The sequence below is a fragment of the Muntiacus reevesi genome, chromosome 8 (genome assembly GCF_963930625.1).
Source record: "Muntiacus reevesi chromosome 8, mMunRee1.1, whole genome shotgun sequence".
NCBI classification, from domain to species: Eukaryota; Metazoa; Chordata; class Mammalia; order Artiodactyla; family Cervidae; genus Muntiacus; species Muntiacus reevesi.
This window is the reverse complement of record NC_089256.1, coordinates 86,089,358-86,102,733: the sequence shown is the minus strand read 5'-3', so window position 1 is coordinate 86,102,733 and position 13,376 is coordinate 86,089,358. Positions and strand designations below refer to the sequence as shown.

The 13,376-nt window shown below is 39.8% G+C and overlaps 1 protein-coding gene across 1 annotated transcript in view; it reads left to right on the top strand.

Moving 5' to 3' along the window:
• Window positions 1-13,376, top strand: part of LEKR1 (leucine, glutamate and lysine rich 1) — a 180,524-nt gene that overhangs the window by 161,167 nt on the left and 5,981 nt on the right. The window contains exon 10 of the mRNA XM_065942127.1: window positions 3,176-3,475. Coding sequence (XP_065798199.1) covers window positions 3,176-3,475 — 300 coding nt within the window. The remainder of the gene's footprint in view (window positions 1-3,175; window positions 3,476-13,376) is intronic.

Below are 13,376 nucleotides of genomic sequence, written 5' to 3'. Positions count from 1 at the left end.
ATTTATAATATGACAATATCCGTAGCATAAATAATGATATGTTTTGTCAGAAGCAGCTTTGCTCTTCCTGGTCTGTTTTGTGTTATTTGTTTTGCTTTTTTTAAGGAGAAAAATAAGCAATCTTTTCCCTTCTAAAGATGCTGTGACACTGAGAAGTTTCTCAAGTTGTTCTTTCCTCTCTTTGTCTGGAGGTACCACCTTCAGAAGCAGTGTATATTCAAAGTATTCTGGTATCCTCTAGACCTGAATTTCTAATATAGTAACTTATGTGTCTACTTAAGTTTCAATTAATTAAAATTAAATAAAATTGAAAATTGAGTTCCTCACTCATGTTCACCACATTTCAAGGGTGCAACAGCCCATACTAGCAAGTGAGAGCCTACTATTAACATTTCTTTTCAGTTCAGTGATCAGTGATTTCAGCTTCATAGCTTGGAATTGGTCATGGTGAGAGTGTTTACACCATGGAAATTGAATACAAATTTGACTTCTGTGTGTATGTGTGTGTGAATCCATTGTTAAATATTAACCAGTGCAGTTGTGTCTGACTCATTGCGACCCCCATGGACTTTATAGTCCATGGAATTCTCCAGGCCAGAATACTGAAGTGGGTAGCCTTTCCCTTCTCCAAGGGATCTTCTCAACCCAGGGATCGAACCCAGGTCTCCCGCATTGCAGGTGGATTCTTTACCAGCTGAGCCACAAGGGACGCCCAAGAGTACTGCAGTGGGTAGCCTATCCCCATCAGCGGATCTTCCTGACCCAGGAATCAAACCAGGGTCTCCTGCGTTGCAGGCTGATTCTTTACCAACTGAGCTACCAGGGAAGTATTTACCAGCACACCACTACCAACAGTCACATACGGGTAGTGGCTACCACATAAGACAGTGCAGAGTATTTCTTCTTGTTGTTCAGTCACTAAGTTGTGTCTGACCCTTGCAACCCCATGGACTGCAGCACACCAGGCTTCCCAGTCCTTCACTGTTTCCTGGAGTCTATTCAAATTCATGTCCATTGAGTTGGTGACTCTATCTAATCATCTCATTCTCTGCCGCCCCCTTCTCCTTTTGCCTTCAGTCTTTCCCAGCATCCGGGTCTTTTCCAATGAGTCAGTTCTTCTCATCAAGTAGCCAAAGTATTGGAGCTTCAGCTTCAACATCAGTCCACCAATGAATATTCAGGGTTGATTTCCTTTAGGATTGACTGGTTTCATCTCCTTGCTGTCCAAGGGGCTCTCAAGAGTCTTCTCTAACACCACAATTTGAAAGCATAGGTTCTTCAGTGCTCAGCCTTCTTTATGGTACAGCTCTCACATCTGTACATGACTACTGGAAAAACCATAGCTTTGACTACATGGACCTTTGTCAGCAAAGTGATGTCTCTGCTTTTTAATATGCTGCCTAGGTTGGTCATAGCTTTTCTTCCAAGGAGCAAGCATCTTTTAATTTCATGGCTGCAGTCACCATCTGCAGTGATTTTCGGAGCCCAAGAAAATAAAATCTGTCATTGTTTCCATATTCACCCCAGCTATTTACTGTGAAGGGATGGGACCAGATGCCATGATCTTAGTTTTTTTAATATTGAGTTTCAAGTCAGCTTTTCCCTCTCCTCTTTCACCTTCATCAAGAAACACTTCAGTTCCTCTTCACTTTCTGCCACTGGAGTGGTATCATCTGCATATCTGGGGTTGTTGATATTTCTCCAGCAGTCTTGATTCCAGCTTGTATTTCATCTGGCCACCTTTCACATGATGTACTCTGTATATAAGTTAAATAAGCAGGGTGACAATATACAACCTTGAGGTACTCCTTTCCCTATTTTGAACCAGTCCATTGTTCCATATCTGGTTCTATATGTTGTTTATTGACCCCACATACAGGTTTCTCAGGAGGCAGGTAAGGTGGTCTGGTATTCCTATCTCTTTTAAGAATTTTCCACAGTTTGTTGTGATCCACATAGTCAAAGGCTTTAGCATAGTCAATGAAGCAGAAGTAGATACTTTTCTGGGGTTTCCTTTCTTTTTCTATGATCCAACAAATGTTGGCAATTTGATCTCTACTTCCTCTGCCTTTTCTAAATCCAGCTTGTACATCTGGAAGTTCTCAGTTCACATACTGCTGACAGCTACCTTGAAGGATTTTGAGCATAACCTTACTAGCATGTGAAACGAGGGTGCAATTGTATGGTGGTTTGAACATTCTTTGGCATTGCCCTTCTTTGAGACTGGAATGAAAACTGACATTTTCCAGTCCTATGGCCACTGCTGAGTTTTCCAAATTTGCTCATGTATTCTGTCACTGAAGAAGGTTCTATTGGGCAGGGATACTATAGAAGGTGTGGTATCTAGGGTACCTTCAATCATCATATACAAGGATGAAAAAAAAATACATCAAAGGAAACCTTACTAGTATGATTTGAGTAGACTGTAGCACCGAAGAATTGATGCTTTTGAACTGTGGTGTTGGAGAAAACTCTTGAGAGCCCCTTGGACTGCAAGAAGATCCAACCAGTCTATCCTAAAGGAAATCAGTCCTGAATATTCATTGGGAGGATTGATGTTGAAGCTGAAACTCCAGTACTTTGGCCAGCTGATGTGGAGAGCTGACTCATTTGAAAAGATCCTGATGCTGGGAAAGATTGAAGGCGGGAGGAGAAGGGGATGACAGAGGATGAGATGGTTGGATGGCATCACCAACACAATGGACATGGGTTTGGGTGGACTCCAGGATTTGGTGATGGACAGGGAGGCCTGGCGTGCTGCGGTTCATGGGGTCGCAAAGAGTCAGACACAACTGAGCGACTGAACTGACTGACTGTAGCTATGATGCTCTCCTACATGCATCCCCAAACATCAGATATTTCAAAGTCACCCTAAAATGAGTCCAGACAGGCACTTGATCAAGACTTGAGCTGTCCTTGGTAGTTCAGTTCAGTTACAAAGATTTAGGTAATTCAAAGTATGTTCAAGTGATTAATGCAATTCCATTTTGGGTGATAAAAATAAAATCTTAGTCTTAACTTTTAAAATCATGAAGGCCTATATATATCATAAGATTTGTTTTCATCAGATCAGCCGAAAACACCAATTATTTAGAATAAACCTCTTAAAACCAAGAGAATTCTGTGGCTACCTAGAGACTATCACCTACAAACTAACGCAAGGCTTATCTTACAGATATCTGACTTAATCGAAGGTGCTACTAAAGATCTCAGACTGAAACTCGCTGCTCTTGAAGAAAAGCTCCGTGAATCCCATGTTCAATATGCTGAAGAATCTGCGTTAAAGGAGAAAGAAATTGAAAACCTTAAAAATTTGGTTGTAGAATTTGAATCACGTTTGAAGGAGGAAATCGACGGTAATGGTTCAGTTTCAGAGGACCTGAGGAAGGAAATGAAAAAGAAGTCAGATGAACTGGAAAGAGTAATGCTGGCACAAACAGAACTGATGGAGCAATTCAACCAGTCCCAGAAGGAGGTAGGAAGCAGGTGATGGCACCAACGCAGTTGGTGAAAGAGTGCTGGTCTTTCAACAAACAAACAAACAGACAAAGACATGAAATGTACCTTGGTGTCATGCAGAAAGTTCTGGACTATTAGTCAGAGACCTGGGGTCATATCCTGGCTCTGTCCTTAACCAGGCAGGCATTGAACCTCTCTGGACCTGGCTTCCTTTTCTGTAAAATAAATAATACATTTATCTATGTAATCTCTGAGGTTTCCTTGGCAAGTTCTACTGTGTTGCAAATGACCATTTAAAACCTCTAAGATTAGAAATCTTTATATATTTATGTCTTATTTGTTGAAACACTACATTTTTGCCAAAGAAACCTTTAGAGTACTTGCTGTTTAATATTTTAGACTGTATATTTTAAATACAGTTGTTCTTTAGGGTTTTATTGTTCTGTCATTCTAAAGTTGTAAGATAATCTACATGTATTGGTCTTCTTTCCTGTGTACGCATGATTATTTCAGCAGTATTTTATTTAAACTGGGAGTAGACAAGTTCATGTCCATGGCATCAGCAAGCTTTGGGAGATTGTGAGGGACAGGGAGGCCTGGCATGCTGCAGTCCATGGAGTCGCAAAGAGTCAGACTCAACTGCGCGACTGAACAACAACATACTTATCCCTGGTGGCTTGGTGGTAAAGAATCCACCTGCAATGCAGGAGACGCAGGTCCAATCCCTAGGTCAGGAAGATCCCCTGGAGAACGAAATGGGCAGAGGAGCCTGGCAGGACACAGTCCATGGGGTTGCAAAGAGTTGGATACGATTTAGCGACTAAACAACAACAGAGTTATTTTGATTTGAACTTTTTTTTCCTAAGAAAATCTTATTTCTGAACTGCTGACCATTTTAGAAATGGTGGATGCTATGGACTGAATGTCTTCCCAAATTCATATGTTAAATATAATCACTAGTATGATGTGTGGAGATGGGTCTGTCAGAGGTGATTATGTCTTGAGAGATGAGCTAATCTCCTGAATGGAATTAGTGCGCTTATGAAAGAAAGCTTCCTCGCCCCTTTCACCATGTAAGGACACAGTAAGAAGATGGCCATTTTGAATCAGGGTCCTTACCAGACACCAAATCTGTTGGCATTTTGTTCTTGAACTTGGCAGTCTCCAAAACTTTGAGAAATAATATTTGTTGTTTGAACTGTTCAGCATCTGGTATTTTGTTTTAGTAACCCAAATTTATTAAAACAGTGGGGCAATTTTCCAATAGCCAAGAATTAGAATATTGTCATATTAGAATATTTGATCCTATTTATGACAGTATAGCAGATAAAGGCAAATAGAGGAAGATTCTGAATGTTAGTGATAAATTTTTTGGTTTTATTGGTGTCTTAAAGATGAATAAAAGGAAAGTCCTAGTAGTAATATTGATTTATTAACAAATATACCATGTTTTCTTGCTATTTGTAAATTGTCAACCAAAATTCAAAGTGTATACCATCATTATAATTATGACATAGTGAACCTATTGCAAAGAAATTTTAAGTTAAAATGTGGAATGAACAGCATATTGGATCAAGAATAATACCTAAAAATCCTATTAAAGTAGAAATTACTTCCATGTTACAGGTGAGAAACTGACTCAGGATGTTTGAATAATTTCTAAGATGACCCAGCATGGTGGAGCCAAGATTCAAATTTGAATTTCTATGATTTGGATCTCTAAATTTCATCTCCATGCATCTCTATATTTCCTCTTTTAGGATACCTGAACTTTAACACACACACACCCTCTCTCTCTCTTACTTTTAGAATAATAATAAACACACTAATGCTTACTCCACCAGATGGCTAGGGTGTTGTGTGATTGAATGTCTCCTGTTGGAACACAGCACCACAAGCTCCCTTGGAAAAGGGGCTGCTCCTCCAGGCCAGGCAGGAGTGGGAAGAGCCAGCACACACATGGACCCAGCTCTGCTAGAGCAGGAGAGGTGTGATACTTCAACTAAGACAGCAGTGTTGAAGTTCTAGAGGACGGACAGCAGGTTAAAGGAGAGAAAGGCCAAAGTAACTAGACCAGCAGGTTTTCTAACTCTCAAATCTCCCAAAGAAATGGCATATTGGAAAGTGATGAGTTATTTATAAACTAGGACATTTATTTATTCTAGGAATTTATAAACTAGAACAAGACTATAAAGGGTCAAATCCAGGAAGTATATAATAGGCCAGTGCCTGTATTCAAGTGCCAGGCACTGTGCTAGTCATCAATATGCAATTATGAACATGACTGCCAACTGCCGTTCCCTGCTTTCAGAGAGGAATTTAGAGAAAATATTATGTTGAACAGTTAAAGTGACATCCAGAGGCAAGAATGATCTAAAAAGAAACTTCCCATGTAAAAAACACAGACTAAAAGTTAACAATCTGGCCATAGGACTTGCATTAGTTATGTATTGTTATATAACAAACTGTCATCAAAATCAGTGGCTTCAAACAGCGAATATTTTTTTTTGAGTGTCAGAGATCTGAATGTGCAGCTTAGCTGGATGCCTCTTGCTCAGTACCTCTCAGGAGGTTGGTGTTAGGGTGTCAGCTGCTGCAGTCTCATTAAAAGGATCAACTGGGGGTCGGTTGACTTCCAAGCTCATTTATGTAGTTGTCAACAGGATTTACTTCCTCATGGTTGTTGGGCTGAGAGCCTCAGTTCAATGTTGGCTGAAGAAGGGGAAGAGAAGACCCCCTCACTTCCTTCCAACATGAACTTTTCCATAGAAGAGCCTGGCAACATGGTAGCTAGTCTCTCTCAAAACAAGCAAGGAAGGAAGAGAGAGTGCAAGAGACGGTGCCCAAGATAGAAGCCACAGTCTCTCTAACTTAATCTCAGAAGTGGCATCCCACTGCTTTTGCTGCATTCTATTCAGTAGAGATGAAACAACAATTCCAGGCCACATTCAACTCAAAGGGGTTGCAGAAGTCTGTGAATAGCCTGGGGCAGGGATAAGTGGGGGCCAGTTTATAGGTTGCCAACTCAGGGCCTCTGAAGGTAACTTTGGCAAGAGAAGCTAGACTACAAGTGAAGAATGAATATCTTTTTCACACAAAAGCAGCTACATTTGGAATTCTTCCTGCTTTTGGTTGTAACAGGAAGCCACTCGGAGATGAAATTTGTTTACATGCAGACTTTGGAAAGATACAAGATACTGAGTTGATATATAAATGATCATAGAGCATTACTGGGAAATAGAAAGGGATTGTAGCAAAAGTAAAGTTATCTTGGGACATGGCTGAAGGCAGACTTCCCATTAGAAGTTAGACAATTACAACTGAACTGTAAGAGTAAATAATTAAAACTGCTTCTCTGTTTAAGAATGCTAAAGTCCAGAACATTCTTATTAAATTGGAAATGAATTAATACAAGTGATATGAATTATGAGCCAGAAAGAACTGAGGTTGTTAGCATGTAAAGTAAAAAGCACTACTTTTTGTGACTATGCATTCCACACACTTGAAATTTCTCAGGTTCTGGAGGAAAAAAAGCATCATTTAAGTGGAGAACAAATTCCCATTAGAAAGAAGGTAAATTAATGGTCTAATAAGAAAGCTAATTACGGAGAGGAAAACCCCACTCTCATTCAGGAGGCCATAAAATAGGTAGGATTTTGTTTTTAATTGTGTGAAGAAAGTTCTCAAGGATAGGAGGAAAGCCATAGCCTCAAAAGGGCAAAATGGATATTCCTCCATGGAGCAGGGTGAGTGGAGTGCTGCCACAGAAATGAGGGTCAAGAAGGTGAGGCAACAAAAGGTTCAGGTCAATAAGAAGAGAAAAAACAGGAAGTAAAACTATATGGGAAATGTAAATGTAAAAAAGAGGGCTCCTGAAATTCTTTACAGGGAAAAGACACAGACATCAAAAATTGGAACAGTTTAAAAAAAACAAGAAGCCAGAAAAGAAACATAATATGTTAGAGAACAGGACATTATCATTTAAAACCAGCTTAAAATAGATCCCATGCTTTTTGCTGCCAGTTTTCCTTCCTTACTAGCTCCGTAAGAGCTCTACCAAGACAGTGTGACTCCACTGTTTGGGGCCTTGGATCCAAAAGGAGAATGTGAAAAACAGATCAAAGTAAAGCCAGTACAGAGAGTTCAATGTTTTTGTTGACTTGAAACTATAGATAAGGAAAACATAAGGGACAGAAGTTTTAAATTCTCCCACTTCCTATGGCTATCTAATGATGATGAAAGATATTCAAAAATAGAAGGTAATGCTCTTGGTTAAACATGAATGATTAACTGCATATTTTTATCTCTGCGTCCATCCCCAAATACCACTAAAATGACAGTAAAAAGTGAATAAATACATAAGGAAAAAAGAACAGGAAAGGAGATGACATTTGATGAAAAAAATGTTGACCAAAATTTGGAAAATAGAAAGTAAGGTATGGATGAGAGGTAATCAGCAGGCTATGGATATTGAAACCTAATGCTTGTGGAGAGTGTGGGACTGCATGGAATCCTAAAAAGGAGCAAACCCAATCACATTAGAAAGGCTCACCAGATATCTCTCAGAGAGGGAGAGAAGAGTAGATCTGAAAACAGGGCTGTTTGAATGTTTTTTAACAGTGCAAACAGGTGCTTAGATGCCCTCTGCAACCCCAGGCAGCCCCCACCTACCATCCTGGCAGGATACTAAAGTTTTACACTCTAGAAAACCTGAATGCAACAGACTCTGGACTTGAGGATACACAAAAGTAGGATATGATATAAGGCAAGAGCTAGAGTTAAAGATCTGTACATTTCAGGATGAGACCTCCCAGTCCTTATCACCCACTCACTTCCCACAACACAGACAACCAAGCTTATATATCAATACCCAGGAAATTGGAGGAGTCCTCTGTGGTAAAATGAGCTAGCTCAAAAGAAGATACCTCTGGCTTAGGAATAAACTTAACAAATGAATTGAAAGACTTATACACTAAAAACTATAAGACACTGATTAATTGATTAAAGAAAGTTTTAAAAAATAAAATACCTCTGGGTACCAACAACTATTAGTACCCCTGGGCACTAACTAACTTTTAATTAAAAGTTATATGCATGTCCAATGAAACATATACCAGTAAACAAGCCCTTACCTAGTGGGCACACAGAGTTTCCAGTAACATTTTGAAAACTCATTTTTTAAACACAAAAAGCAAAGAATAACCAATCATTTGAGGAACACTTCTAATATGAAAGACAGAATCAGGATCAAATAAATAAGCAAAAAAAGAACAAAAGTGTCAAAAAAGAGTATAATTCATATCCTTAGAGACAAAAGAGACGATATTATATCCATGAAACATGAACAGAGGGCTATAAAAAGAGAACAGGAATGAGTTTTAAAGTATAAGAATTGAAATAAAAAATTTAGTATTTGGCTTAAATGATAAAGATGAAGAAATAACACAGAAAGTAGAAGAAAAAGGTCAAAAGATGGAGAGAAGAAAAGAATATTAGAGGATCAAGCCAGGATATCTAATACTTCATTAATAGGAGTTCCAAAAAGAGAGAACAGAGAAAATGGAAGGGAGAAAACTATCCAGGAATTAATCCAATAAATTTTCTAAGTACTGAAGGGGATTTCTATATTGAACACGTCCACTCAGCATGATGGATGGCAAAGCAAACACACCAAAGCACTTCATCATGAAATGTCACTACCTTAAGGATAAACATAAGGAATTTAAAACATTAAGGAAAATTATTTCCAATCTAGGATTCTATATCCTGCCAAATGATCAATTACATGCAGGTGTCAGAGATATTTTCAGACATTAGGATTCTCAAACCTGGTACTTCCCTTGCAGCCTTTCTCAGGAAGTTCCAAAATGAGGGCATAAACTAAGAAAGGAGAAGACACAGAAATCAGGAAATGAGCATTCCAACACAGGAGAGAGGTAGTGGGAATCCCCAGGACCAGGACGATGGTGGTGGGAAGAAATCCAAGGATAACAGCAGTGCAGCAGACTTAGAGAATAGCCAGGCTGAGTTAGGTAAAAGAATGGCAGATTTTTAGAAGTATGTCTCTGAAGGGAAAAAGAGAATGGATAGACTACATGGGGTGCTTAAACATGTTGAGAGGATATTTACACTTCTGTAAGTAGGTTTGGTGAAAAATTGGTTATCAACACCTAGAAAACTAAGCAGATAAATAATGGGATAATAATAAACTCCAGAAGGGAACTGGGAAAGAAAGGAAATGTAATCACAGTACACTGCATGGCTAAGGTGTACATATAGTTATATACTATAATCATTTAAGGTGGAATATAGATTTGACTAAAAATTGTGGTAGAAGTTGGGAAGGTTTTCCAATAAAATTGTGATAGAAGCCTCTCCTAGGGGAGCAGAAACATCTCCTAATGGAAAGTGAAACAACTGTTAAGAGTTGAAATAGGAAGCTAAATCCTCATCTTTGATTCTATGAAATCTGTAGATAATGACTTCAAAATTGAAAACCATGAGGTAGCTATATAATAACATTATCTAGGACCATGGATATAAATATCATTAGAAACAGCTTAAAAACCTGAAAATGGTTGTTCCTGGGAGGCAGAACCTGAAAGTGTGAAGAAGTGTTTTATTTCATTATAATGTTCTAGTATTGTTTCAATCTTTAACTATGTGTAATAAACTAATTTTAAAAATAATTTAAAATAATAGAAAAGAGTAAATGACATAGAGGACCCAACAGAGAGGGAAGCAGATGAAAGGATAAGGGACAAAGTTATAGAAGAAAAAAACAGGAAAGTTTTAAGTACAGCAAATAAACAACAGAATATGAACCTTAATGAGTTATTTTTTAAGATTAGAGAAAATTTTAAAATAAAGACAAAGCAGATTCTAGCTTAAATTTTAGTAATAGGTACCTGAAACATTTCTGTTTATTCTTCAAGTCCAAACAAAAGGAGTACTCTTCAGTGAACCCACAGAATCTACATCTGTGTGTCTAATACAGCTGGTGGTTTTTGTTCTTTAATCTTTTCTACTGAAGTAGAATATATATATATACACACACACGCATACATATATATGAAGTGTTATATTCGATGGGATGGTCAGAGGCCTCTCTGAGAAGATAATATTCAAGCAGACCTGAAGTAAGAAAAAGAACATTCCAGAGTGAATAGGAAGTATAAAGGCCCTGTGGCAAGAAGCATCCTGGGAACCTTTGAGAAACCACAAGGAAGTCAGCAAGCATTGCTGGAGCTTAGTGAGCAAGGAGGATGTGGTAGGAAGCAAGGTTGGAGGGGCCAATTCATGTGGAGCCTTCGAAGGCTGTAAAGACTTTGGACACCTTCCAACTTTGGCTTCTCTTCTGAGAGTCCCTTGGACTGCAAGGAGATCAAACCAGTAAAACCTAAAGGAAATCAACTCTGAATATTCATTGGAGAGACTGATGTTGAAACTGAAGCTCCAATACTTTGGCCACCTGATGCGAAGAGCCGACTTATTGGGAAAGACCTTGATGCCGGGAAAGACTGAAGGCAAAAGGAGAAGGGGGTGACAGAGGTGAGGTGGTTAGATAGCATCACCAACTCAATGGACATGAATTTGAGCAAACTCCAGGAGACAGTGGAAGACAGAGGAGCCTGATGTGCTGCAGTCCATGGAGTTGCAAAGAGTCGGACAAGATTTAGCGACTGAAAAACAACAAGGACATTGGATTGTTGGACTTCCCTGGTGGCACAGTGGACAAGAATCCATCTGCCATTGCAGAGGACACAGGTTCAGTCCATGATCCAGTAAGATTCCACATGCCGTGGGGTGACTGAGCCCAGGAGCCACAATTACTGTGTGGGCAACTGCTAAAGCCCAGGCACCCTAGAGCCTGCGGTCCACAAGGGGAGGCACCACAAGGAGAGGCCCTCACTCCACAACTAGAGAGAAGCCCTTGCTCACTAGAACTAGAGAGAGCCCATGCACATCAGTGAAGAGCCAGTACAACCAAAAATAAATAAATAATTTTTTTAAGACTTTGGATTGTTTTCTAAGTGTGGTGAAAAGCTACCTGGCAATGTTGAACAAGGGAGTGACATGATTTGACTTATTTTTAGAGAATCACTCTGACTACTGCGTAGAAAATAGGTTGAAAGGGGCAGGGCAAAATGAAAGCAGAAAAACCTATTAAAAGGTCCTTGAAAGGGTCTAGAAAAGCATTGTTGGTCACCATCATAAAGGAAGTGACAATTGGCCAGATTTGGTATATATTTGGCATGTATTTCCTAGGTGGAGGTAACGGAAGTTGCTGATGGGTGAGATGATGAAGAAGGGTAAGAGGGGTCAAAGATAACGGCAAAGTTTGGTGCCTCAACAACTGAGTGAATGAAAGTGCCATTACTAAGATGGAAAGCACTCGTTAAGGAATACAATTGAGAGGAATATCAAGAATTTGATTTGCGACATGTTAACCTTAACATAAGCACAAGTTGGAATCAAGACTGCCAGGAGAAATATCAATAACCTCAGATATGCAGATGACACCACCCTTATGGCAGAAAGTGAAGAGGAACTAAAGAGCCTCTTGATGAAAGTGAAAGAGAAGAGTGAAAAAGTTGGCTTAAAGTTCAACATTCAGAAAACTAAGATCATGGCATCTGGTCCCATCACTTCATGGGAAATAGATGGGGAAACAGTGGAAGCAGTGTCAGACTTTATTTTGGGGGGCTCCAAAATCACTGCAGATGGTGATTGCAGCCATGAAATTAAAAGACGCTTACTGCTTGGAAGGAAAGTTATGACCAACCTAAATAGCATATTAAAAAGCAGAGATATTACTTTGCCAACAAAGGTCCGTCTAGTCAAGGCTACGGTTTTTCCAGTGGTCATGTATGGATGTGAGAGTTGGACTGTGAAGAAAACTGAGCGCCAAAAAATTGATGCTTTTGAACTGTGATGTTGGAGAAAACTCTTGAGAGTCCCTTGGACTGCAAGGAGATTCAGCCAGTCCATCCTAAAGGAGATCAGTCCTGGGTGTTCATTGGAAGGACTGATGCTAAGCTGAAACTCCAATACTTTGGCCAACTCATGCGAAGTGTTGACTCATTGGAAAAGACCCTGCTGCTGGGAGGGATTGGGGGCAGGAGGAGAAGGGGATGACAGAGGATGAGATGGTTGGATGGCATCACCGACTCAATGGACATGGGTTTGAGTAAACTCCGGGAGTTGGTGATGGACAGGGAGGCGGTGATGGACAGGGAGACCTGGTGTGCTGCGATTCACGGGGTTGCAAAGAGTCAAATACAACTGAGCAACTGAACTGAACTGAACTGAACTGAACCTTAATATATCTGTTAGATATCCAAATGGAGGTGTTGAATGGACAATATGTTCAGGGAAAACTGAAGAGAGATATTGATTTCAGAGACATCCACATATCCTAAGCCTTGGAACTAAATGAGGTCACCCAGAGCATGGGGCAGTAGGGGAGGGTTGAGAATGTGCCAACTCTGAGAGGCTGGGAGGAGGAGGAGACTGGGGCAAAGTGATGTAGAGGGAACATCTAGTGAGGTGGGAGGGAAACAGAAAGAATCTAGCCAAGGACTCTAAGAAATGAAAGTATCTAAAGAAGGGAGCCTGCAACTTAGACTCACAATCTCCTGTACAAGAATTTTTATTTCAGATAGGTTTTGAAATTCAGTTTTGAATTATTGAACATTAATAAAATGCATATGCTCCTAGAGATCTAGGGTAGCCTCTTCCATTTGTTGTTGCTGTTGTTTAGTTGCTAAGTCATGTCCGACTCTTTTGAGACCCCATGGACTATAGCCTGCCAGGCTCCTCTGTCCATGAAATTCTTCAGGCAAGAATACTGGAATGGGTTGCCATGCCCTCCTCCAGGGGATCTTCCCAACCCAGGGATCAAACCCAGGTCTCCT